Source organism: Megalops cyprinoides, chromosome 5 (assembly GCF_013368585.1).
Source record: "Megalops cyprinoides isolate fMegCyp1 chromosome 5, fMegCyp1.pri, whole genome shotgun sequence".
NCBI classification, from domain to species: domain Eukaryota; kingdom Metazoa; phylum Chordata; class Actinopteri; order Elopiformes; family Megalopidae; genus Megalops; species Megalops cyprinoides.
In genome coordinates this window covers 28,449,230-28,476,978 of record NC_050587.1, presented here as the reverse complement: position 1 = coordinate 28,476,978, position 27,749 = coordinate 28,449,230, and the positions used below count along the sequence as shown (strand labels likewise).

General features: G+C 41.1%; 1 protein-coding gene across 1 annotated transcript; it reads left to right on the top strand.

Annotated features, from left to right (window-relative positions):
* Positions 1–1,786: 1,786 nt before the first annotated feature.
* LOC118777523 (tricarboxylate transport protein B, mitochondrial-like) lies at positions 1,787–22,138 on the top strand. The gene is made up of 9 exons (XM_036528543.1): positions 1,787–2,114; positions 10,573–10,680; positions 11,945–12,044; positions 17,577–17,715; positions 18,160–18,244; positions 18,386–18,490; positions 18,947–19,062; positions 19,574–19,647; positions 20,719–22,138. Exons 1-9 carry the CDS (start codon positions 2,003–2,005, stop codon positions 20,831–20,833), a joined length of 954 nt encoding a protein of 317 aa, XP_036384436.1. The 5' UTR covers positions 1,787–2,002; the 3' UTR covers positions 20,834–22,138.
* Positions 22,139–27,749: the final 5,611 nt, after the last annotated feature.

The following is a 27,749-nucleotide window of genomic DNA, read 5'->3' as shown; positions in this document are numbered from 1 at the left end:
TACCTAATTGCTCCTGGTTTTAAAAATATGTACCTGTTCAGCCACATCTTGTTGCACCAAGGAAGGTCTTACTGATGTTTGCCAGCTTTTGATGCTATTCTTGGCATTTCTTAATAAAACTGCATTATTCTCAGGGGGTTTATTCTCAACATTGTGAGATTCACAGAGTTCAAGGTACTATGAACATATTTACTAGATGGACCGTCTTCTTAATGTTGCATTGAGTCCAAGTCAGTATGAGATGTCTCCCAATCCATAGTTCACCTATGGCAACATAATGATTGTGGCTGTTGCTTCATTGTTCCAACGCTCCAATCACAGATCTCAGGCAGTGCTGGGGATGGGTACATGGGTATGCCTGGGAGGCTATTCCTACCCTGAAAGAGTATAAATCGCCAAGTGACATCACAGAAGTCACACAAAGATAGGCAATCATGCAGAAAGGAATAAGTTGATGGCGCGGGCAGTGTAGAAGAATACCACTGACCACACAGCATGTGACTTTTTTTCAACGCTGTAAAAATTGCCCGTTGGTGTGGAAGGCATGTCAGACTGCCTACATACCATGAGCTAGGTACATTCTTGGATTATTTGCCTTTGGCTAAAGAATGGGGAGAGACTTTTTGTGTGCCTGTGATGAATTGATCCTTTCACATAAATGAACTATCATAAAAAGTTAACAGAATGCATCTTACATTACTGTTCTAAAGCACATACTGTTCTTTCAGCAATGAGTATTGAATTAGCATCAAGTACAACTGCCGGTTTTGCCCTATTGCTTCCAAGTTCAGGTACTCCATACTGTCAGCCAGATGGAAGCAACTGAAATTCCTTTGTACGGGGGTGCTCCCAATCATTTGAAACTGATTTGGTTTTACAGAGCATGTGCTTCTCACGTTGTGAGGAGGGACAGATTAGTGAGGAGATCATTGTAGTGCCTAAACCAGCAAATCATTGAAATCACAGGGTCCCTTCAATGAAAGGGTGATATAAAGAAGGGTCATCATGGTTTTGCCAAAATCCAAATAGCTTGATTTCCTCCAGAAAAAAGGCAGCCCTTAAAGGCTACACAGACTTAACTATTTTCCCTCTCTTAGTTGCCTGAAGAGTGGCAAAGGGAACAGATCACCCCAGGCTGTGTCTTATTTTTCCAGGGCAGACTGACTATCACTGAAACATCAGCAGCCTACAGAGTGTGTCCCCTATCATTCTGACTTCTGTGGTAATGTTTGCATAGGATGTTAGTTTTGGGAGACCATGCACCCCAGGGGTGGGGTGGGGGGCATCGGTGAAAGACAATCTTCTCACAGCTTTCCTGTTACCCTTCTTCACTGTGTTCTCTTTGCCGGGAAGTCTAAATTCGAGTCTACTAACATTAAATTATAGAATGCCAAATTGCCAAAGCTAAAATATAAAGAGTCTGTAACACATTATCACACAGGATGAAGAGGAGTAGATTAAAAAAAAAAAATCAAACAGCATTTTCGTACAGCTGTGACCCGTTAGTGGAGATCAACAGGAGATGCTTACCAACTCCTTCCATGTTACACGCATTAAAACTGAACATTGACTGTCTAAGTGCGGTTATATATGTGAGTTTTTTAAAATTACGTTGGCCCGTTCCACCTTAATGAGTACGTTCGGCTAGTCTAGTCATGGCGCCTACGTGGAGAAAAAAAAGCGTGATCTGAGATGGGGGGGCGGGGACCATTCACCCGCCTCACCGCCCAACAGGATCTGTGGAAGGACATCATAGGCTGTCAATACTGTTAAAAACTACCTCGGCGAAGAAGGCACTGTCGTTGATATCAAGCTCAATGATAAACATTAGCCAGCTTGCTAGCTAAGTTCGTTACACAGCTAGCCACCCCAGTCAGCTCTTATGTGCGGTCAAAGTTACAACTCGACATTAGCTTACTAGCTAACTGGAAAGTAATTCGGAAGAGAAAACAGAAAGAAATTGTATTTTTATTAGTTAGATATTCAGTTAGTTTTTACGAATATGTCTGGAAACTATACATCTGTTGGCCGCTTCCACAGACCTCAGTGTTTGGCAGCTGCTGCTCCAGCCGGGAAAGCTAAATTGACTCATCCTGGCAAGGCGATTTTAGCAGGTAAGTTTTTCATACTTGTTTTTGTCGCTGCACATGGACACTTACGTTCCTCGTTTACACGTGTCACATCCGCCTTACTTTATATCTCAGTGCGACGACACCCGTCAATTTCACTTTCTACTTCATTCTGATAGGGCGCGTTCATATTCGTTGAACTGCGACCCGAGCTCATCGGGAATTTTGGATGCATTTACTGTCCTGTCAGCTGGGAACGCTGACTGAAATGACAGATTAATTTACTGCTTTCTTCAGTAACTTTTTGGCTGTAGCTATAAAGATGACACATCATGACAGGCCGAGACAGCAAGTACCTCACACGAGTATTCGCATGGCTGATCTGTAGTCCACACCGATTCAACATCAGCTTTCGTAGTCCAGTCTGGTTATTCGACACAACGCTCAAAGTTCACAGTTTACTTTAAAATGGTCAAGTTTCGGATTAAACTACGTGGTGATGTTGTAGACATTCAATAAAATGCGCGCAATGGTCGAGCTTCTTGTCTGCACGACTAAAATACATTTGCAGTACAGTTACCTTCAGCGAAATAGTTATTCTTAACTTCATACATTCTTGTAAAGGCAGTCGTCTTGGAGACCGATTCTGACGACTCTCTACATACATGTGTTGAAAAAGCAATGTAGCCTAATGCACGATTTTATAAAAGGCTTGCACACTCTTCCAGAAGTGATATTTTAGCATGTTTATTCTGTGTACAATTGCAGTTTACCTGTAAATATGATACATTTGGCGTAATATTTTGGCAGGCATCGCAAATTGTCTCAAAACGTACACCTGAGCAGAGGCAAGTATGGAATGCGTTTTGGCATGTTGTGTTACTGGATGTTTTCTTAACAGAGTGCTTCCTTGCGGCAAATTATAGCTCATTTCAAATTGTGTGATACTGTTACTGTAGTGAACGCTATGAGTTCCACTACGTAATGGTATATAGAAAAAGGTAGAGGTTTGGGTATATTTAAAGAAGAGTTGCCTAAAGCAGCCTATTTTAATTCTAGCTGCAAAGGCAAAAAAAAAAAAAAAAAAAAAAAAAATGCGAACTGCGATGTGAAGTCTGCAAGATATAGCACAAGACAGTGAAAATCGTCTACTGTTTAATGTGGTGCAAAACGCTGCATGCTCCATTTTGGCTTTGACAATTCTTCTCCTTTCCAACAGTTGGCAGACTTGCAGTCAGCGCTCTGTTGATCTGTTGTTGCAAATATGCAGTTTGTTGGTGCGGTCGGAATCCCTCCCTTTCATTCTTCTGCAAACCAGATCAGCTAATTAAGTGCAAAGCTATGGTGGTGTGTATTTTCTGAGGGGTGGAGGGTGGGGGCGGGTAAGAGGGCTTCCAAAATAAGACCTCTGTTCTGAGAATGGAATGAGCGGTTTGGATGTCCACTGGAGCCTTAATGACCGTGTTGATCCAAGAGCAACACAGTACTTTTTAGAATAAACCAGTGTATTTTGCATCATGATCCTGGTCCTTGCGTTGGAACATAATTCCAACATGGCAGAGTTTGTGATTATGCAGATATAAGAGGTTGGGGATGGGAAAAAGGAGTGACATTTACTTTAGTACAGACACTATAAATTGTGAAACACTTTTTTATTTTATTATGTGCATTTTTACCCATCTCTGTCACTTTTAAATCACTGGTATAACCTTGGTGCACTAGATGGAATAAAGCAGCCGTTGCAGACCAAGCATGTTGTTGCATGTGTATGCATCTCTATGTGCATGCTGTGTGTTTGAAGATGTATTGGCTACTGTATTATCTGTTAATCAGAGTGTAGGAGAGGTGAATCTGCAAATCTTTTTCTGAACTTCTGGACTAACTGGATGTTCCGGTGGAATGCTGTCGATAGAGTGGGAAGACAGGCACTTTCACTCACTTCTCAGCACATTATCTATGATATAAGCTGCACTGAGAATCAAAGGTATTACAGATTAGCTGTACATTTTGAAAAATGGCCACCCTAAAGTAATAAACATTTATAGTTAAGTTTAAAAGTTAGTGTTAGAATGTTGTCAGTGTGTATATGGAGTAAGTGGAGTCAGTACAGCATACTGATTTCCTTTGTAACTTTTGTATTTTACTATTTCAAATTTCAAGGCCACAGAGCAGATCCATGTCGTAGTATTATTAGCCTGCCAAAACCTCTCTCGCCAGTCCTATTGAAAAAGCTGTGAATGTAGACTGTAGCATACAGCACCAACCCAAGCAGAAGTAAAATCATTAGCAAGCACAGTGGTCGCTGCGCGGCCTGAGTAATTTCACAATCCTCTCAGAGCTGTTCAAGTGCTCATTAAATAGATTCATTGTGTAACTTTAGCGGGCGGTGATTGTCGGCATTGCCTTTTTATGGGGTGATCGGCAGCGGGGGTGGGTTGGGGGGGGGGGGTGATCGGAGCTAATCAGAAGGAGTTCTGTGATGTTGTAGTGTGGGGGAGCTGAGCTGGCAGGCAGCGGTCCTTGTCTAGGCCAGCGGACCCCTGTGCAGGATCTGTGATGACGAACAACACGTTCAGCTCTCCTGCTCCAGCAACCGGCTGGCCCATTGATTGCAACATTCCCCGTAGGCAGTTTCACAGGCCTGGGTCAGGCCTTTGGAAAGACTGCATTGATTTATGGGAGCTGGAGCAACTCCTGCTCTGTGACAAACAGCGCCAGTAAACCCCAGAGAGTGGGAAGGGGGGGGGGGTTACTTTCAGTGCTTTTGTGGGTTCTTTCCTCTGCAGTGTTGTGGGTTGGCTTGTAGGCTCTGTTGGTTCTTCTGCCTTGAAATGGGGGTGGAGTCATGGGTAAGTAATGGTTTGTTAATTACCCTCACATTCACATTCACTCCTCAAAATAAAAGATGAGCTGGGGGAGGGAAGGTCATATTCATTGTTTAATTTAGTTTGTGATCGCAGGCTTACTCCTTAAAAAATATCCTGGTGTCCTTCTTGGTGTAGTGAAAGAGGCAAATCAGCACAGCACTGGTTGCCCAACACTGGTGTAGAAAGGGGAGGCTGCCAGTAAAATGTTTTCCCATATGTCCTGTTCATCTTGTGTGGGGACTTTGCCACTAGTTTCTTTCTTCCCTTGTCTTCAGTCCTTTCAGAGATGCTTGGCAGAAAGCCCTCCAATAGAACAGTAGGACTGAGAGCCATTGATTAAAGTGGCGCGTCGGAAGACAGCATCGGTTCCAATTAAAATGACTCCCCTACTGTGACTGTCTTTCCAATGCTCTGGCTGGCAAAAGAGCTCTCTCTGCAAGAACGGTCAGCTGTACGTTGATCTCACCTTACCGAGCGGTGTGACCGATTACATTTGTTCCCCTCCTTCCGCTAACCCTCGTGTTCTTCCCAGTGGAGGTGGTGTCTGCAAATTGTGATAGTCAAGGCTAAGGCAAGGCTAGCACTTCTTTCTCTTGGGATTTTTGTCTTTGTGTTCAAAAATGCTGTTTGAAAAAAAAGACAGAGGGGACCTAAGGACCAAAAGGTGAGAGGCAGTGGAAATATTTTGCAAACAGGAAAATAGTTGCAAAGTTATTTCTTAAGGCCCCTGAGCAAGTTTTTTTTTCTTTTTTTGCAAGCTCTCTCCACCTCGGAGAATACCCAAGAACCAATCAAATGAGAGCAACATGAACCTGTCACAAGGAACGTGTTTTGCCAGTGGGCAGAGCTTTTAACGGCCTTCTAATAAATCTGAGGGCAGTAGTTAGTCCTGTCTGTTGGAATTCCACCCCCTGCTTCTGTGAGGTTTTTTGTGTGATCTCTGAAACAGTGGTTATCACGAGACCGAATGAATGTAGTCTGCTGATGTAGCAAAACATTAAGCTTTTATCTGCTGAGTGGAGGGGTGCTTTTCAAGGGCACATTGACAGCCAAATCAAGACGCAGTGCAAAAGTCTTACTAGTTTGTTGTTAAGTCCACTTTTGCAAGCACAGAGGGGGATCTTAGAGGTCACCTAGAGTGGTTCTACTAGATGATAAAATGAAGGAAGGTGTGTGGTTGGTCTACAGAGAATTTATAACTCTGATTTCTGATAATTTATTTAGTGTGTGCTTAGTATGTCTGTCTGACTTTCCATCGGTTTCATTTTCTATTCATTGAGTTTCTGCTAGAAATAACTAATGTCAAGCTGCAATTAGAGAAACCCGTTAAATAATAATGATAATTGTGTGGTAAACTACTGGTAATTCTCACATCAAACAGCTCAGGCAACCTTTTACAATAAAGATTCAGAGGTGGGTCGTGGCTGCTCATAGACCCTTCCCTGTCACAATTTGCAGCATAAAACTAGAGTGATTACATCATTCATCCTTTGACACCATTGATAGTACAGAGTAATTTGAGACCAGTTCAAACCGGATCTCGCTGTCTCACAACTGCTCGTGTGAGAGCTGTTGTTTCGGCGTTAAAGACATGTTGAACACCGCTAACTGGTCTGGTCCATGCAAATAGTTGGTCATTTACTCCCCTTTATGTTTTGGGTCATCCTGTTTCCACTGTATTTTCTCACAGACCCCAGTCCCTATGATTGTTTTAACCTTCCATTGCACTGCATTGACTGCAATCTATGTGGTATCAGAGAAAACTGATACAATCTGCAGTATGGTATCAATTCCTGCAACACTCTTTAGGCTCCAGTTATACGAAACATCGTGAGGTTGTTGTTAGATGTTAGAATGCTTAGAGAACCATGTTGGTAGAGATTCATACTAGTTAAGAGATCTACTTTAATCAATCTGAGCAATCAAACATCATGAAGCTCCATGTCACAACACGATTGCTTGAATTTTTTTGCGATTTGGTTAGTGGGTCACCAACGACTACATTTTATTGTGAGGAAAAGCCAGTTTTGACCCAGCATTAGATGTGACCACAACGCACTATTTCATCATATTCATTTAAAAAGAACAGTGAACCACTCAGATCTCTCAGGCTAAGGATTGAATTGTGTAAATACCCATTACCAAGTACAATATATGCTGACTAATGTTTAACCTACCTTGATATGATTAGTTCAAAAAGGCCATTCATATGCTAATATAGTCAATTGATTGCTACAGTCCTAATTTATAAGCACTTACAGCCACTCTGTGGAATCAGCACTTTGATTTGCATAATTATAAACACCAAAGTAAATTATGCTTTCTATATCTCTTAAAGACAAAAAGGATATCAAACATCAATCTGTTATCTGTTTTAGTGTAATCTCTACTCTGGCTCTCATGAAGAAGAGCTTTGAGCCACCCATGCTGTTTTAACTTTGTGGAAGCTCATGTTCATTTGTGGGTCCCTTGTGTCTGCACTGTGCTTTCCTGGTGTCCCTGGTGTACCGCTGACGGTAACGGTAAACACGCGCCAGGCCTTGTTGTGCGTGCAGCCTTGAACCAGGAAGCTCGTGTAAATTATGGGCTTGTGTCTTTTTGTAGATGCTTTATTTGCAGCTTTCAGCCTTGCTGGATGAGTAATCTCCCTCTGACAAACATGTCAGGAAAATGAAAATCATGAAAATTCATTATGCAGACTGCTTGTGCAGTATTTAAAAGCGCTCATAATGTGCATAATTGCTTCATTTTGCTGGAGTGGAGAATAATGTGGATGTCGTAGGCATATATAAGGGAACTGATCTCTTGGTTACCTTCTCTGTTAGTTTCTTCCAGTGCTCAGTCCTCGATATTGGTGGATTTATATGTGCCTGGATGTGTATATGAATTAATACTGTTGCTGACCTCCGGTTAAAAAAATGTGATTTGTAATTGGATTGTCCAGACCCTATCTGCTGAAATGCAGTGCATGCACAGCCCAGTGCCAAGTCTGCGTCAGTGCCCGGGGGCCGACCAGCTCTTTATTTGCACAATGCAACAGTGTGGATATAGGTGTTTGTTGGCAGCTGGCCAGTGGTGATCAGAGGGGAGGCTCCAGTGTCCTTGGCCTCCCACGTGGCTTCCTCCCAGAGGATCATGGGAAACTCCAGCCAGTTCCTGTTTTGTTGTCTCCAGGCAGAAGTTGCCCCATAGTACTGCTGATCTGTTTAGCTGATTAGTCTATAATCATTAATGATATAATTTTGGTAGGGAAATCTGATCCTAGACCAGGGTTTTGGGGCAGCTTATGCCTGGAGCCCATTATGCCCTCACAGCCAAGGGGGATTTGGCCCATGTATCCAAAAGTAGTGCTGTGCTAGAAGGGGATGAATGGATGGGTGGGTGTAGGGGGCAGCATGCTGGATCTGGCTGATTTGTCTGGTCATACAGATGATAAACAAAGACACGAGCAGTGACATAGGGCCACACGCGCCTGTGATTTGCACTTGGAGGAACAGGTGCACTACGCTGTGGGGAATCCCTGCTGCAATGACAGCCTGCTGCTGGGGGAGTGGGGGGGCCCGCGCGGCACACTCCACACTTCCCAGATGGGGTTAACAGCAAATCCCCCCCGGGTGGGTGTAACATCTGACGCGCCTCAAACTGCAGTGTGCCAACCTGCATCAACGCCAGATCATGTGGCACAAGGAGAGCGTAATACTGAGGAGTACTGTGAAAAGCACTCCTGGTATTATGAGCTTATGTTCATCATTAACTTTTTATTTTAGAACCTTTTCAGGTTGGATATTAATAGTCAGTAGTTTTATTTATATATATATATCTATATGTAATTTTTATTCATGTATTCATTTATTCATATATAAATATGCTGTTAAAAGACACTCTTTTTAATTTCATTTTTAATGGATAAAAAATCTACCTCAACCACGAGAAAAAAGAAAACTGACATGAATAATCAAAATCAAGGTTTGTTTAACAATTATAGTTGTTTGTTGTCAACAAATTTTAAGCATCTGGCTCTAATTTTAATAAAATGACATCAAAATTGACATTATGGTGGCCTTGGAATGTATTGGTGAAATTATTTTTCTAACAAATAAAAAAAAAGCCTTTTATTATCACTCACAGACACAGCTAAGTTTTGACTGTTGCTGAAAAGCTAAAGATTAGACACGTGATCTCTCTGCAGCTTTTGTGCTTGTGTGTCTGTATGCAGTGTTTTTAAAGGACCAGCTTCCGGAGACAGAGATGCAACTGGGAAACCACATTTTAAGCAATGCATAATTAGCCTTTTGGAGGCTGCATGTATTTTAACTAGATTATCCTACTCTAGCTCAAATATAGTATTTTCCCCATGTTTTCCTGCAGTGGTGGCAGCAGTGTCCCATTGCCACAGTCTCGCAACGCTGAGAGAATTTTGGTTTTGCTAGGGCGTCCATTTTGTCTGTGAACTTTTTCTGAAGCTTTATGGCTCCATTCAGTGACTGCGATGAAACCTTGACCTTTCCCCTCCTACCCCCTGCCTTGACCCCTCCCATCATCTGACAAGTCAGCATGTCGCCTGGGGGCTGAGGGATGGGGGAAGGGCGTGTGACCACAGCAAGTCCAGTCTACCAGTTTCTGCATGCTTGGGGTGCCTGAGGATTTGCCGATTTGCTTGTCCAAACACTCAGCATGTCTCCCCTGAGGTGAAATGCATGTTTGCTGAAAAGGCGTCCTGGTACTTGCTAGTTGTGAATGGCATTTCAAAAGGGGCTGGGTGAAACCTTGAATATTAGTCCCGCTTTTTGAAATTGCAGAGTAGCTGCTGCGAGAAGTTTGCTGCTCCGCGCATAACAGCCCCCCAGCTGGAAGGGGTGTGTGCGGAGGGCGGTGTTACACAGAGCCAATGACAGCCAATCGCTGGCTCCCTTTCTGTTTGAAGTTGATCTGCAGATGTTTGTAAAGGTGGCGACGGCCTATTTCAGTGTCATTGGAAGTTTTAGTGCACGTGTTGTGACACTTCTCTTGTGTCAGTCTATTTTCTGAAACTTTTCCTGTGGACATTACCAGCCTACAGTACCACTGACAGAGACAGTCATTGAATGTGTAAGAGTTATATTTTGTTTTAGAAAAAACACACAGTTAACAAACACCTTTCAAGACAGTTTGGAGCAAAATGAAGTACATGAGCTCTTTTTAAATGTATAAATATAAATGTACTTGATTCACTTAATCAGAGGAGGAGGGCTGACTTTAGTGACTCAGATGGAGAGTATCTGTAGCTGGCTTATAGGGCCTGAAAGGTCCTATGCAACATGTGAGCAGGTTAGCTGTGGAAACATTTCCCTATTCATAGCACAGCCCACTTGATAGTGAATAGATTCCAGATGGAAAATGGCAGTTCATATTTTGGTTGCCATTTTAGCGCCTTAGATAAATAGGTGATCATTCTACCGGAACTAATGAAATGCCAGTGCTAGAGTCAGTGCAGGGCGGGGGCTCGTTTGAAAGGTCTGCGCTATCATAATCTGTCCTGATAACCTGCCCTCTGTTCATTTCAGCCAATGGTGATGATGACTGAGCCTCCTCCTCTGATCTCTGATGGTGTGTATTTGGGAGCTGAGATCGGAGGCCTCTGTCTGTCTCATCTGTAGGTGGGATCGCCGGGGGCATTGAGATCTGCATCACCTTCCCCACAGAGTACGTGAAGACCCAGCTGCAGCTGGACGAGAAGGCCAACCCGCCCCGCTACAAGGGCATCGGTGGGTGTCTAGCCGAAGCCGCTGTCCCCTGCCGGCGTTCTCCAGTGTGTTTGTAATGCAGAAGCCACCTCCCCAAGGTCTTTTATCCTGCTCTTTGCCCCCGAGTCATTATCTCAGAGATATTGGTTTTCTTCTGAATAGTCTGAACAGTGCACAAAGGCCGCATGCTAGTACACCATTGTTAATACACACGTCACATTGGAAAGTTTAGATCTTTAGGTTTGGCGTGATATTTCAGGTTGCATTTCTGTGCCCTTTCATGCTTTTCACAGTTGTCTTCAAACAGATTTCTTACTCTGACTGCATGTTCAGCTACCACAGTAAGAAACTATAATGTATTGAACTGGATCAGTCAATGCCCATCCATTAAAGCACTTCACTACAGATAATGGGAAAATGCACAACACCGATGGATCCATTTCTCCATTAACCTACCACAACCCTGATATCCCCATGACATACCTACTTTGCTTTGTACATCTGAGGCGGGTCAGTGCATTAGATGTGCCCTTTGAAACCTGGGGCCTTGGGCAATAACATGTTTGTTTGACTAAGCCTCAGTACTGTCAGTTCCCTGCTGAGCCTGAACTCTGTCCAGCGCTGGTTAATGTGCACTCCTATATCACGCTCGGGGTTAAAAAGTTCTAATGGTGAAATCTGGCACCTTCATCAGAGGGGCACATGTTCCGTTCTGGTTGCTCCAGCACCTCACGTGGCCCCTCCTATTGAAAGCACGTGGCTTACAGGGCCATAATTGATTGCTTATGCATGTTCGATCCATTAGTATTTCCAACAGGCTGTCATTACTCTTGTGTGTGAGCTAGCACATAAATTATTGCAGCAATCGAGTCTGTACACAGCCTCTTTATGGATCATGTTTGTCTGGAGTCTGTTAGCAAGACCTGGAAGAGAAATTTAATGAGATGTGTTATTAGAGATGTTCTCCTGTGTCTGCTGTACTCCTGCCTGTAGCATCCTATGCAGAACATATTAGGGTATAGTTTTTGTTCTAAAATCTTTATTTTACGAAGAATTATTATTAGTCATAAAAATGTTTTATGAAGAATTAGTACAGGACATATCAGTGCTAGCTTAAAGACCTGGAATCAGTGTTATGCTTAGTATGACGGTCTACCACACTGCCTGGTTTTTCCAACGATACACGCAATGCAGGTGTGTCAGCAGTATAAATGGTGTGCAGACAGTTTGGTATTTCTCCAGATGGAGACCAGACTAAGGCTGGTTCTGGCTTTCTCCCATGCAGCGGACTGTGTGAAGCAGACAGTACGGGGCCATGGGGTGATAGGACTGTACCGGGGCCTTAGCTCGCTGCTCTACGGCTCCATCCCAAAAGCCGCCGTCAGGTAAGCACCCTCCCATCATGCGTCTGTCCCGATACAGGGCGTGCCTGGTCTGACTGGCCTCTTCAGGAGCCCCTGGGGCCTGGAGCATTTCTCCCACTGACCTCAGTGTGTCTGTGTGTGTGTCTTGGATTGGGTAGCCCTTAAGAGTGGATCTCCCAAATCAGTTCACACAAGGACAAACTGCACATGTTCTACATCCGGCTGGTTTTTTTTGGCCTTGTGTCACAGCTTTTCAAGAGCCAGCAGAGGGGTTAAAACCATTCTAATCAATCACCCTATTCATTCAGTTAGATAAGCCGAATGGTTTTCAGTTTGGCATCTAGAGCTATCTTGGTTGGAACTTTCTCAAACTGAAATCAGCAGGAAGTAAAGGAGTTATCCAAAAGTAGCTTTAAAATTGACTTCAGAGCAGAGAACAAAGAGTAATGATTAACAGAACTTAATTTTGATTCTAGGATGTATTTTTACTCACTTCTTAATGCAAGTAATAGCTTACCAGAACTTGTGATATAAGCAGAGACCCTTGGATTGTTGAAGTCCAGGCTTGACACAGTACCTGATGCACTCCACACAGCGGTCAAAATGACCACATAGCCTGTTGTCATCACTAAAGTTTCTTATGTTGTTATATTCTCCACAGTGCCCTACTACAACTGCCATGAGTTTAGAATGTACAAAGAGCACTTGCCCAGACATTTCCTGTAGAAGCAAATTATACCTTTTCTGTAGTCAGTCAAGCACTTCCTGAGGCAGTGAGTGTTTTTAGATCAAACTTCTCAGTGTGTCGGTCAAAACTATTTATAAACATGTTGGCGTTCTCCTGAAGCTTTAACAATGTGTATTTTCCATTTTTGGAAACTGTGTCACATCAAATGAGCTATGAGGTGAAGACTACTCTCCCCTGAAAAGGACACACCCTGTTGTAGCCATCCAGAGTGACAATTAGAGAGGAGACAGGCTTCTGTGAAGCTGCCACTTTGAGTCCCCAGTGGAGAGTCAGATGCCTTCTCCCCAGATCAAAGAATATGCATTTTGCATGTATTGTTCAGTAAAGCAGAGCTCAGCAGCTGTCTCCTGAATGGATGGCACTATCAACAGTCTGTGCTTTCTTCCACCTTCAGCTAAGCTCTGCAAATGACTGGTAGGAGACCGTTTCCTCAGTGTCTGAGGAAGGGAGGGAGGAAGGGAGCTGTGAAAATGGATGCTGTTGTTTTATAGCTCTGATAGCCTCACTCTGCTTCTCCGAGCCCATCTGGAGCAGTCAGCATGTCTCTGGGATGAGCTCGGGTCAAACCACAGCAGAAGCCCACGAAAAGAGTGGCCTGACAGGGTGTGGAAGAGGAGGCTCAGCTGTGCAGCGAATAGCAGACGAGACTGCCTGGAATTGGAGGATAAGATTGCATAATTTAATCTGTAGGAGGCAGGGCGATGGATGGATGGGGCAAGAGAATCTGTGAGATGAGCATCGGAAGAGGGTGGTGATATATTTTCAGTCCTACCCTCAGATAGTGAGGACACTGTGGTAACTATGTCGTGCATGAAAAATGCAGCCCCTCAAAAAACATGAATTCAAAAGTGGTTGATTGCACACTGGCAACTGTTTGTGAAGACTACATGTGACTGCAGAGGATTACTTGCAAGACCACTGAAAAAGGTGTCAAAGGCCAAAAGCCAAGTGCTGCAAGCTGGTGATTGACAGGCAGAGAAAGAAGACTCCTTATTCACAACCAGTTCTTGAGTATCTTCAAGCTCTAGTGTGCAAGCAGTCTCTACTGAATCCATGTATTAGGAGGAGGTATATTTTTCACATATGACAGCTTTCATAGTCTCTTTGCTATCTGATAGTAGGACTGAAAATGAATCAATGCCTACTGCTGTTTCGGTAGTGGTCAGAATAATTGGAAAGAACAAATGGAGTGAAATATCTTCTGGTTCAAGATGAGAATAGAAATAAAAAGATGAACCTCTACTCCAGATTCTGGTAGTTTAAGCAGCCCTACGTGTCTCGCTATAGGTAGAAGCCACATCAGTTTATCAGTTTAAACTGTCCTCAGTTTAAATGAATGAAGCCAGCCAAATATTTTGAGATTGAGAGGGGACCACAGACCCTTGACAACCATTGGACTAGGGGCGTATGGAGAAATCGTGCTGTTGCTCTGTTTCTTGTAGGGCTACCGCTTTCATTACCTGGCAGTTAAGACCATAGGACAGAACAATTTGTGTTCATTAAGTCTATCGACCGTCCTTCTAGTTAATTATAGAGTCAAAATGCTGCACCTTTCATCCTGCAGCTCCTCCTTGCATGAGCTGTAAAGATGCATGTCAGTTTTAAGCATTTTAACAAGCCTCAAAGGAAATAATTGCAAGAACATCCTGTAAGAGTTGTTATCGACAAGAAAATCATACAAGACACTGCAGATGGCTGTAATTACTGTAGCGTTTTTAAGAAGCGGTTGATTACAAGTTGATTAGATGACGGGGAGATCGTGCGGGCTTAAGCTGTGAGAGCTCTCAAAAGAAACTAATCAAAGAAATACCAAATTATAATATATTCATATCTAACATTTTATATCTCAACATTAACACACCCACCTATCTTACTGTTGGCCCAGTAACAAGAAATATGAATGTATAAGTGGCCTCACTTATACATCACAAAAGTAATTGACAATTAGCAATTGGCAAGTAAACTCGCAATTTGTTGGACACAAGTGTTTTTATTCTGAGTGAAAATTCATTTGCATACTTGTTGGTTGATTATTCCGTTTAGTTAGTCTTTAAGCGCCACTAGCTCGTCTAGTTAATAATTAATGAAACTATTGGTATTAGAAGCTTTGGATAAATGGTCCTAATGCATCAACTAGGCCAGTATGTTGCTGGTGTGTTTATTTGTGCACAGTTTAGGTTTATATTAAATGCCTGTAATCCACAAGAACCCTTTGCTCTGGTTTTCTAGTCAATTACTTCTAGTATCTTCAGTGTATAAATGTCCTTAGGACACTGAAAAATCTTGGGAAATGGTGCCCAAATCAGCAACAGTGCTGAGAGGCCAGTGTTCTGTGCCTCTTCAGAGGAGGTACACTGGTCCATTAGCTGACTGAGTTGCAGCATGGTGTTGCATTGGTGTGCCAACCCCCTGCTAATGTGCTTGTGGGAGCTGCTCGCAAGGAGTTGGATTGATTAGGCCGAAGTGGCTGTGATTCTGCGCAGTACTTGGGTACTTAGCCTATCTATTAGCATGAATGAGTCAGGGGCTGCTTTTCCTGCCTGTACTTTGCACAGCACTGGGGTTTATGGCAGTGTATTGGAAAGAGAATTTTTGAGTAGCTGCTCCTTGGAAGTATTACTGTGAGTCCTTATTAGGTTCTATAAATAGTGAACATGAAAACTGAAATGTCTTTTTTCCTCACTTTAGCTTTGCAGTAATGCAGGTGGTGCATTGCAGTGATGGACTCTTAATGCAGCCTAAGAACCCCAGACACTAAAATAGACAACAGAAAGAAGCTATGAGAAGCTATCTCTCATAATGTGGTGTCTGTATTTCATTGGTGAGAGAGGTGAGATTTGTGGAATGATCCAGCTTGGTTGACTGCAACCAAAAAAGCTTCTAGAACGGCTGCTAAAACTGCTTTGTCATTGTGAGTCATCTGACAGTCACGTGCCAATCGTACAGTTTGTACCACTCTGCCCCCCCCACCCCACCCCACCCCACCACTGCCAGCACAGAGACGCAAGGACAGTGACAGTCTGAGACTGAAGAGGTCCCCTACATTGCTGGTGCAGCCTGGACAGACCCCAGAAACAGACAGTGACAGAACGGCAGGCACTCTGGCTCAGTAACAGTTCTGTTGTTCTGGTCAAATACAAAAACATTGCTGATAATGCTGCACATTGCATTTATACAGGGCCTTTAATACAAGAGTCTTTCCTACACAGTGACACTGTCCAGTGCCAGTGTGCAATACCCCTTTTGTAATTTCTTTCAGTGTTTACCATTTAATGTTATTTATACACTTTTTAGTCTTTTCAATTTTATATTTAACTAAATGTACCCAATCTATTCTTATTTGTTTGTTGAGGTTCCCTATAAATCTTGCTTTAGTTTCTCCTCTTACCTGTCCCATAAGTATAGTGTAAACAGGCTTGCTTTATGCCTGTATGTACAGATAACGATAGGTTAAAACAATGCACCAGGAGGCACCATAACCATTTTGGGCCAAAACACTCTGCCCACTTCAAATTCAGGGTAAAGACAAATATTTACTTAGCCAATTAATCTGGGGCGGGGACAAAGCCATGGCATGGCTGAGACTGCCAAATCAAGAAATAATGACCTCACACTCTGTGGTGTTTGCTGTTGAATTTCTAATGACCTTAACGTGTGAGGATCTGAGTTGAGTGCTTCATCCACACTTGGACATTAAATTGGGTCCTTTTGTGCTTGTTGTTAAAACCAAAAGGAATTGCCAGTGTCAGGGGGAAAGGTTTATTCATAGCAGGAAAGCAGATGCTGAATATTAATTGAGCCAAACAGAAGGACGCCTCATTACTCTGCAAAATATGGAAATTATCACCAGCAACCTGGGGAAACCCCCATCTAACTCAGAATAAAAACATTTGAGCTGGCTACCTAGGGAGAATATGAAGTGCTCCCTCCTTGGTGCTGTGGCATCATTGGTCACCTGCTAAGTACTATAAATAGGTCCTCTTATGCTGTTGAGAACTTCCTGAGGCTCCATATTCAAAGCGCTACAATTTAAAAGGTCATTAAAAGTGCAAATGCATGAACTCAGGAGTCAAAACTTGTCACATGATGTTGAATTATGACTATGCAATAAAATGCTAGTGACCCAAGTGAATTTACATTTTTTTTTAATTAATTAGCTCAAATGAGCTAGCTAACGTGTAGACATGCATGAGGCTGTTGTTGGGCATATGGGTCAGTCTGATATGCCAGTACAGTACGTTTAGTGCATTTTGCCTGTTGAGTACATTATGGTACATTGTTTATGCAAATACGTAGGCTACTGTACATGTTGAAGTTAGGATTCAAATTAAGTAACAGTTGCTGCATCTGAAGGAGTGTGATAACGCTGTTGTGGTACAGAGAAAAAGCACAGACACTTACTGTGTCTTATCAGTGTGTTATCAGCCATGAGCTCCTAAAAACAGGATGCGTGTTCAGAGGACTTTTTGACTTTTTTTTTTTAGTATTAGTGATTACAGCATTTTGCTTATACAATATTTGTATTGGGTAAGGGGCTTGGCAGCAAATCTTGATAATCATGGCCAGAGCTGCTGTGGTGAAAACCTTCCAAGGGTCCTCTATTTGAGGATAGTTGGTGTAAAACATGCCAGAAGTCACCTTAAGATCAACATGATCATGATCCAGTTTAGTCACAATTGGTACCCAGGGCAAATGAGATGGGCAAGGTGTTGGCCTGTAAAAACAGCTTCAGTTGCTGTTTAATTAAATTAACCCAAGAAGCTGCAGCAGGAGTGCTGTGACCGTCACTGCTCCTGCCCCCTCAGGTTTGGCATGTTCGAGTTCCTCAGTAACAAGATGCGGGATGAGGCGGGGAAGCTGGACAGCACTCGGGGGCTGATCTGCGGGCTGGGCGCCGGTGTCGCTGAGGCTGTGGTGGTGGTCTGCCCCATGGAGACCATCAAGGTGGGTGACCAGGCGGCTGTCTGCAGTGATTTTTTTTTTTTTAAGGCAGGCCTAACTGAATTTAAGGAATGTCTGACTGTGTACAGGACTTTGATGTGTCTCATTTCTATAACTCAGCTGGCATCAACTAGTAGCATTGAAAGATTCAAGATTCAAGATTCAAGAACTTTTATTGAAAGCAGGATGCTGACTTTAAGTCGTGCAGAAAGGTCACATGCAGAGAGAGTTGTGGTGTAGCATTAAGTGTCCCGCATCAAGTGTAATTAATGTATTTATTCTAGAGCTCATCTCTCTAATGATTAACTTGTTTGAGTTCAGAGAAGCCATGTTCCCTGCACTGAATGCATATTCATTCTGTTCTGTTGAAAGGTGTGCTGGGCTCATTTGCATTTTTATTTGTGGGACACTGTGAATTCTCATTCAGTGCACATTCTGCACTTGCAGGTTAAGTTCATCCATGACCAGACTTCAGCAAATCCAAAGTACAGAGGATTCTTCCATGGAGTCAGGGAAATTGTTAGAACTCAAGGTAAGGAGGAGAAGCCCATAACCCTGCATACACTGCCCCCTCCTGGCCATTGGAAGCAGTGAACACATCTTAAACTCATGTGCTTCCATTGTCCTGAGGGGTGAAGGATTATTTATGTCCTGTTGAATTGATTTCTTTCAGGGCTCCGAGGAACATATCAGGGACTGACAGCAACAGTATTGAAACAGGGCTCCAACCAGGCCATACGCTTCTTTGTCATGACCTCTCTTAGGAACTGGTACAAAGGTTAGTACATGGTTTACACCATTGTATGTAAACCCTGCTGGACTAAAGCAGAGTGATTTCATCCTGGAAATACAGTTGAACTGGAAATATGTTACATAAGCATGCCCCTTACCTAGCCAAACCAATTCAAATGTCTGGACTGCTTTGTTGTGTCAATACTGCACTAATGTTTTGTCTGAATGCTTATGTCACCTATACCTAAATAACACATGTAGGTATAAAACAGTACAGGTTGTGTAAAAGCAGCCTTCCTTTTCAGATATAAAAATGTGATCAATATCAGATGCACTCTACAGCAGTGTGCTTATCTAGTAAGGACAACTCTTTTGTCACTGGTGAAAAGTCCGCTGTGGTTCAGGCAGGGGACCTGAGTGACAGACATACCCCTAACAAAGGGGTCAGAGGGGTAAAGGGTGACCTGTTCTCAGTGCTCCTTGTGTTTGTAACCACCTCCAGGTGACAACCCCAACAAGGCCATCAACCCTTTGGTCACGGGAGTGTTTGGTGCCATCGCTGGGGCAGCCAGTGTGTTTGGGAACACCCCACTAGATGTGATAAAAACTAGAATGCAGGTATGAGGCGAAGAATCCTATCTTTCTGACTGTTTTGAGGCTCCATTCTCCAGGCCAATCCAGGAATCTTCTGGAAAAAGCTAAGCCCATAGAAAGCATCTTCATGGATCAAAAGCTAGCTTTAATAAATTGGCTTTATATGGAAAAAGATACAGGGATGACTGTATTAATCTCCCTTATTGTTCATTGAAAAAAGCTGCAAGCTGTTTGGCTTTGTGCTGGGAATTAATTTGTAAAGCACAATTCTTAGCACAAAGCCAAACAGCAGTTTAAAAATCTAATCTCAATTTTCTGCAGCCAACTGGCTGAGGAGTATGATGTAGAGCAAGCACTTCTTGGCTTGAATCCATTTTCTGCTTAGTTGGAATCACATTGTTACATCCTCTTCAGAACACTATCTCTTTGTGTTAAATATGCATTATCCAGAGAAGCTGCAAGAGAATTCAGGCCTTGATCAGGTTTTCCAGTTTGCGAGGTGCGAGCCATTAACATAGGATCTCTCCCAACACAGGGTCTGGAAGCTCACAAATACAAGAACACTATGGACTGTGCTGTACAGATCATGAGAAACGAGGGACCTGCAGCGTAAGTGCAACTAGAACCATCTCGAGTTCACAGAACTCCTCTAGTTCCCATTCACAAATTTAAGTAGGTAGTTATGTTTAGCAACTGTAAATAGTGTACAACCCCTTAAAATTAATCTAGCTAAGAGCTACTACTTACTTATTGCATTTTTAAATTCATTACCCAAAATTCACTGTTGCAATTTGGGAATTTATTTTTAGCACTTTGTTGCAAGGAGACCGGTTCCCTATAAATGTCTGGTAAATGCTATTTAAAATGCTATTTAAATTAATGGTTAAAAATACTGGCTACCAACATCCTCTTACATTGGAAGGGTAAGAAGAACCCTCTGCTGTCTGGACTTATTGTGGAGTAAGCGATCTGGGCTCTGATTACACCTTTTATGGCTGCAAAAAAGATAAATGGTTTTAGCATCGTCAATATGAAGGTAGTGTCCGCTTCCCTTGCAGTGCGAGGTTTATGGTATGTCAGAGGCTATCTGTCAGAGGTTTCTAATCTTCCTGTTTATATCAATATTATCTACCGAACTGCAAGGAAATAAATGTATCGGCTTTACAGAATACATCACTTTATATTTATGTTTACCCGTGAGCAGTGGTGACATTTTCATAGAAAGGCTCCAGAGAAATCACATGTTGCTATGACAGTGATAAGAACACTTTACCAGCAAATAATCATCATTGAAGAGCTTGCCCTCTTTTTATTTACTCTTGTCCTTGCTCACACTACTCTAGTGTGGACCACAATAACTGACATACTAAGGAAAACAGTTTCAGCATGTAAATGAGAGAATCTGTTAAGATTTCAGGACACTGTAATGAGTCAGGATGGTCAGTACATTTTCAGATCAAAACTGCTTTCTTGATATGTTTCAAAGTACCAAGATATTTTCATTCAGTTTCATAAAGTGTATCTCATTCAAATAAAACAAGTTTATGGTTTGTAATGAAAATTCCACATTAGTTCACACATTGGAGAATTTCCTCCAGACTAAAAGCTGAAAGAAAGAAGTCTTTAAATCTTACCAGTTATACTGACTCAAATCTATGTTCTCCTTTTTGTCCTCAATAGATTCTACAAGGGGACCATTCCACGTTTAGGTCGTGTGTGCTTGGACGTCGCCATAGTGTTTATAATCTACGATGAGGTGGTAAAATTGCTGAACAAGGCTTGGAAGACAGACTGAGAAGGACAGTAACATGATTGGCTGAGCCCGTAAAGCCTGACTCCCTGACATCACTGTGGGAACACTCTGTTAATGGGAAAAAATGTTTGCCATAGGCAGTTCTTTTAAAGCTAGTAACACTTTAACTAATGTGTTAGTATACCTAATTTTTTTGATATTTCATACTTTTCTATTCTTGTGACATGAATTCTTTTACCTGAAGGTGCTCTGTTCTTCTGTTGTGCTTTGTTTTCTTATGATGGCCAGCTGAGCTAAAAGGGTTTGGATAGCTAGTGCCCAATTGGGTGTCTCTTATTCCAAGTAAGATCATATCTCATCGAAAGGTATTTCGATGTGACATTTTCCCTGACAAACATGCCAAAATGTCACTGGACTTTGCTTTTAATTGTGCAGACGACCTTAAATCTGTTTTTCTGAAAACCTGGCATTTTCATTATAAGCTTAAAACAAATGCCTTGTGATGAGAGCACAGACCTAATCTTGAAATTTTTTTTTGCTCTGGCATTGTAGACCGGAATTGGCTGCGTGACACCCTGATACAGTTACTTCATGAAGCAAATCTTATAGTTGCATATGCATTTTTGGTCTTTTCCAAAAATTCTATTTTGATGAATTTACACAGATACCAAAAACATTTTCATCTCAAAGTTTACACTTGAATTTTTCATTTATATTTTGCTTTGCACACCGAAGTGTCTCCTTTGAGTTATCACCCTTCTACCTCAGAGTTCTTCAAAATGATCACCTACTTACAGTGAAAATTTCAGAGCCCCAATACACTGATTTAAACATCTTGATTTTAATCTGATAAATGGTGCCAATTTTTAATATTTTGTCAACAGATTATGAATTTTTTAAATTTAAATTTAAGAGCAGGGGTCATGCCCTGATATATATATATATATATTATATCAAATTCTGGCCATTGGGAAGGGCAAACATGTAACTCCAGGTCACAAAACATTTTAGAAAATTCCTTTGGTTTTAATCTGCTTTTTGTGATGAATGTTTTAATGTATGCATGGAAGAAAAAATTCCATCGCTTTGGCGTAGTATTTTAGGATGCTGTAGACCACTGCACAATGCATACAGTACCAGCAGAAAGGTAAATCCACATTTCTGACACATTTGACATTGCACGATTAATTTCAGCACAACACTCTGCATCAGATTCCGGTCTGTGTTTTCCCTTTCCCATATACAGCAGTGCTTTGCAGTAATTTTATTTGTCATCTGCTGCCAACAGTGCCTTCAGGTTAAATTCATCATATTGATTTTTTTTTTTTTTTTAACTTATTTTAACTTCCAGCATCTGTTAATCTAAAAAAAAGTTTAACCTTCTAGTCATATTAAAATGAGAAAATAATCAGGATTTCATATGCAGATCCCATTTTACTCTAACAGATATTTTATATAAATATCATTATTTCAAGAAAAATGTATGAAATATTCTTGAAACGGGAAGAAAATCTCTCATTTGAGAAAAATGTGAGCCATAGTAAAATTTTCTGGCTATTTAATATTTTTCATATGGAATTCCTCCATATTAAATATTGGTAAAGGCATCTACATGCTTTAATGTGAAAAGCATGAAATCCTTTGTCTCATAAGCCACAGAAACAGAATGTATAATGACCTATATGTTGATACTGTTATACGGTGCATTTTCTGCAATGTCTCCAACATGCTTGCAGTTTTACAGAATAACTGTAATGCTGTTTATCGACTTGCATATGAACGGTCAATCCCCTCACTGCGTTTATTCCTCAGAGTTCCATGTGTGACATTACCACCAGCGCAAACGTCAATGCCTTCTGTTTGTAATGTCATAGCAGCATTTGACATCCATTCTGTAGTTTTTCTTTGAATGTATTTCTTGAGCTCTTTCCTAGAATAGACTTCTTCCAAAGAGTATTTGAGCTCCGTTCGATCGACTGTATCACTACCAATGACTTCAAGCTCAACTAACTGTAATCGAGAGAGCACTGATTTATTGGGAGGAATTGATTGGGTGTTGCCTTAATGATTCTAATAGTCTCCTGCAAATTTTGGTATCATCAGACAATGGAACGGAACAGTTCCATAGTGGAACACTAGGCCTGATTCTGACAATGAGAATGGCAGACATTCTAAACTGAGCTATTCATGTCAAACAACTGGGAATCCTTAAGGTGATTTCAAACTCTGTTCCTCAATGGCTACATGGTACTATATTTTTCACTCAGCCAGTGTCTTCATGGGTCTAATTATTTGCACTGTTGTATTCACTTGTGGGCTCTCTCACACCTTGAAAAGATAAAAAATGAAATGCTGCAAACAGTGGCCCTTCACAAAGGTTTACATCCACTAAGTGGCAAATGTAACGATGATCAATCCCTTCTGTGTATCCAGAATGGAATCGATGATGTGTACTTATCTGAAAACAACTGACTTGCTCATAATACTAGTTTTTCATGTTGTACCAAGAAACAGTGGAGTACACCAGATTTACTTGTAAAACAAATGTAATGGTATGTATGCCTGTGCATATGTGACTATATGTGTCAAGAGCGCGTATTCACTTCCACTTGTTTTGTGACACGACCAACAAAATGTGCCTTCAGATCATATTTATGAATGTTGGTGTCAAAATATGTCCTTAATTCAATAAATTAAGCAGAAACACTGGTAATGTAATCGCTTGCTTCTGTGTTGTGGAATGTCCAAGGTGGCCCAAGAGAAAAGCATATTTTACACTGTCTCTAGAAAATAACATGCAGAGTTACAACACATAGAATATCCTCCTGGGATATTCGGGGGGAGGATGAGACCGTGGGGAGACTCTGCAAGACCAAACTCAACAGAGTGACAGGTTCACCCAAGGACTGTTCTCATAATTATATTTTGTTAGGTTCTCCTGTTCTAAAAGTAGACACTTGTGATCAGGTCATGTTACCTGAAACGCAATAGTCAGAAACATGGGACAGTTGGCCAGGTTCCAATAAAACGCTGCAACACAGAAACATGGGAACACGGAAATACAAGACCCAGGCTAGGTGAAACATATTTCTATTTTCACAATAACAAGCAGCAAATGAACTTATTTTCAAATAAACTAGAATTTAGACATTTTAGTTTTTTTTCAATGTGATATACTTTATCAGGGCTAGATAACCTACATATTCTTCATAAAATGCCCTTCACTTACAACGTTTTCTGATGCAAACTGTATCTTAGTGCACAACATTCCATGGTTATGACTGGTTTATTTATTTATTTATTTTGTAATGATATATTGCATTAAAGACCAATAACACTTCTCAGCTCATTTAATCTATACAATTATTTGCTTATTTTCAGAGAAAATGTCACAACAATATAAGTCATAGCAGGCATAAAATGAAAGGTCAAGAAATTATGCCTTGGCAACAGAAAATAGTCTTGAGTGATATCAGCAGAAGCAATGAGATATATAAGGGAACTATGCTTGATCTAAGACAGAGAGGTCTAAATGAAGCACTTCACTGTTGCATGTAATAAGACATTATATAAGCACTTTGTTTTTAAGAGGAGGAAAAATGCTCATATGTTTGGCAAGCCAATACATTCATTTACCTAGTGATAAGGAAGGGTTTGTTATTCATAGCCACTTTAATTTTCTAATTCAAGTGTACAGTGCTTGTAATCTATTTTATCTTCAAATAAGAGGTGGAATAAGTGCCATTGCTCTGCACCTTAATAAAAAGTGTCAATCACTTTGGTATACATCAGAATTGATAGCAGCACTACTTATTGCTTGAGTGGAGGAAAACCCAACCACAAAAGCGACTGTTTACTGAGTGTTTTGAATCTGAAAAAAACTAAAACTACTAAGGGTTATGTGACCTCATTTAGTTGTAATGTAAGACCTTTATCAATTATTAATCTCACATTATCACCAACTCAAACTGTCATGAGCTTTGCTAAACACCCATCTCTAATAATATCTCTGTTGATACAATTTGAAAGAAATTGTACTTGCACTAGACAAATATTTACCAATGTTACAGGCAACTATCAGCAGGCATGATCGTCAGCTCTTGCCTCCAGCCCGCCTGCTTCTGCAGCCAGACCCTGCCAATTGCGTTGCAGGTGGCAAAATGCGCTCGCAATTGTTCCTTGCATTTCCCTTAAAAGGTGTTTCTCCTTTACTGGGAGACAGGCATGGGCCGCCTGTTTGATAATAGCAGAATCCTACCCCACAAAAGGGGAATTACAACCAAACCAGGCTCTAAAACGTGAAAGTAAAACACATCTCATTTCAAAGACAAAGACAGCAGTGTTTTGGCAGGAGTAGGAGTACACAACCCAAATTTGTGAAGAAAGGAGTTATGGAGTACAGAGAGGTTGCCAGTTTTCCATCTGTCTTGCTGTCAGCTAAAAGGCTGGCGCACATAAATATGATTCCTCTGCTAGTAAATATTAGACTGATATGGATCATTGTTGGTTTGTCACCATAGCTCTGTTTATGACATATAACTTCACTCTGAGACATGTCCAAGACATACATATTTTGTAGGCTTGAATTCAGTAAGGATTTATCTCACAGAGTTATAAATGTAAACACTTTAAGCATGGGATTTACTGACCTGCCAGTCCACATCTGTAATCTGCCTTTTTTTGGTAATTCACAAAAAAAAAACAAAAAAAAAAAAAACATCAATTCTCATAGTCACTCTCACCACATTTTGTGGATTTACTTTTCATTGTTCTGCAAATTGACCTTCTCCGAAGTGGCAGATTGCCCAGCGCAATAACTGTAATGACACTGCATCTCAAAACTGGGCCAGTCTCCCATTTCCACATAATGCAAAATGTTATTAATGTTATTAGGTTAACGCCGGGTAAATGTGCTCTTATTGAATTCCCTGCATTTGGTCCGTTATTTTAAAATAGGAACAGCCCATTAGGCTGTGCATTTAAGCATAGTGCAACAAGCTACCACAGAATCAGGCTGAGCGTGAGTAAACACTACGGCTGTCTGTCACTAGGGGGAAACATTGTCCGAACCTGGAACAAACAATTTATGTATGTATGTGTGTGTGTGTGTGTGTGTGTGTGTGTGTGTGCACGCGTGCACCTGTGCTTGCACGTGTGCATAGATGTAATAGGCACTTTTTCTACAATTTAGAAAAATCTAGTTTCACTTTTTTCATATTTTATTTCGTGATTAATGTTCTATCTGCAATTTACAAAAGTTTAAATATCAATGCAACTTTGTCTTTGTGTTACAGTGAAAACTTGTCTTTCAGTTCTGTGTCTGGGTCTGAGTGTATTTCTCTGTATATATCATCCAGGCATGATGCCTTTCATTCTTTAGAACTGTCTCATTATCACCTCCTTATTTGCACCCAAAGGAAATACTGCTAAAAATACACATAATATTATGCCAATAAAAGGATTCTCTTCTGCTAAAATAACAACTGGCTGTTGGTTATTCCCAGGAGCCAACAACTTTGTCAATATTGTTTATTGTACTATTAGGAACTATACACGCTATCCTCATTTAGGAAATTATGAAACAATTACAGTGAATATGATATCCAGTAATATTTACAGTTAAAGCAATACATAAATACAAACACATTTCCCTACAATGCACTTAATATACAAGGACTGATACAGTTCAGATTAAAAACAAGGCAATGAAAAACCTTGTTCTTCTAGGAACATACGAGAGTAACGCAAATTAAAGGAATTAAAGACTGAATGCAAGAAAAAACTTAACTAAGAGTTAACTGAACTAAGGAATTTAGGAAATGGAGAGGTATTGCTTATGCTAGTGTATCATTAGAAGACAACGACAACAGTGAGTGGCTGTGCAGTTCTTAGACCGGCTGCCAATTCACTGCACCATTGGCAAACTATATAAAAGAAATAACTTAATAATGGAATGAACAAATGGATGGCAAAGAGGATGCAATAAGCAGATGGTAAAATGATGCATTGAAGATAATAAAGAACAAAAGATAAACACACCAGTAAACACAGGAAATGGTTTTCATTCTAATTTAAGCACTTCCAAGGAAGCAAGTGAGGGAAGCTGCAACTATGTGTGAATATCCTCTCTTTTTCCACGATCTCTTGTTCATAATTAATTCATATAGTCTGCTCTGACACTTGACTGACAGTGTGTTTATGCAGTAATGGGTCATAAATAAAAGGATCAATTGAGAGATCCATGTGTTTCTCTCCCTCTTATGTTGCTGTTTGCATGCCCCACTGTGTTGATGGAACAGCTGACATTCACCCAGGACTGTGTGTTGGTCAGCACAGGCCTGGTTTCATAGATCCTGCCTTACTGTGGATTGACTGTTGGTGTTCACGACAGACATTGTTAGCACCATAACAAACATTGTGATTCTAACTCTTTGAGCCCATCTTCCTGACACTGTGCTGTGGAAGTCTGATTTTGTGATTATTTGCAATATAATCCCAGTGCTACCTCTGACACTGCTGTAATACTGCTGCTTGTCACATCCCAGTTTGTGCACAGGCTGTCTAGCCTGAATTATTTTTTATTAAAATTCAGCATCAAACAAACATTTCCATAGGATATATTTCAGATACTATATCTATATATCATATATTCATGTTTGCCACAAATCTCCACATAGTACCTTTCAGAGGTATATACTTATAGAAACGAAAGAACAAAGAAAGAGAAAAAACTATGTACAGGTAGGGAGTGATCTTTTCTTTACAACATAATAGGCTATCTAGCCTGACACTACCAAACCTCAGTGTGGACTTACTATCAAAACTTAGATGTGGTTGTCTTTAGGATCCAAGGAGAGATTTTCTTGTTCCTCATGATGGGTCTTCTTGTGGTTTTTCACTTTCAAGACCAATTTTCTCTAAATGGTAAATATCTGTAGCACATTTCTTCATCTATAAT

Coding starts and splice junctions, on each gene's coding strand:
- LOC118777523 (XM_036528543.1), top strand. CDS start 2,003: ATGTCTGGAAACTATACATCTGTTGGCCGCTTCCACAGACCTCAGTGT. Junction 12,045..17,576: donor ATCCCAAAAGCCGCCGTCAG/GTAAGCACCCTC, acceptor CTGCCCCCTCAG/GTTTGGCATGTTCGAGTTCC. Junction 19,063..19,573: donor TGATAAAAACTAGAATGCAG/GTATGAGGCGAA, acceptor CTCCCAACACAG/GGTCTGGAAGCTCACAAATA.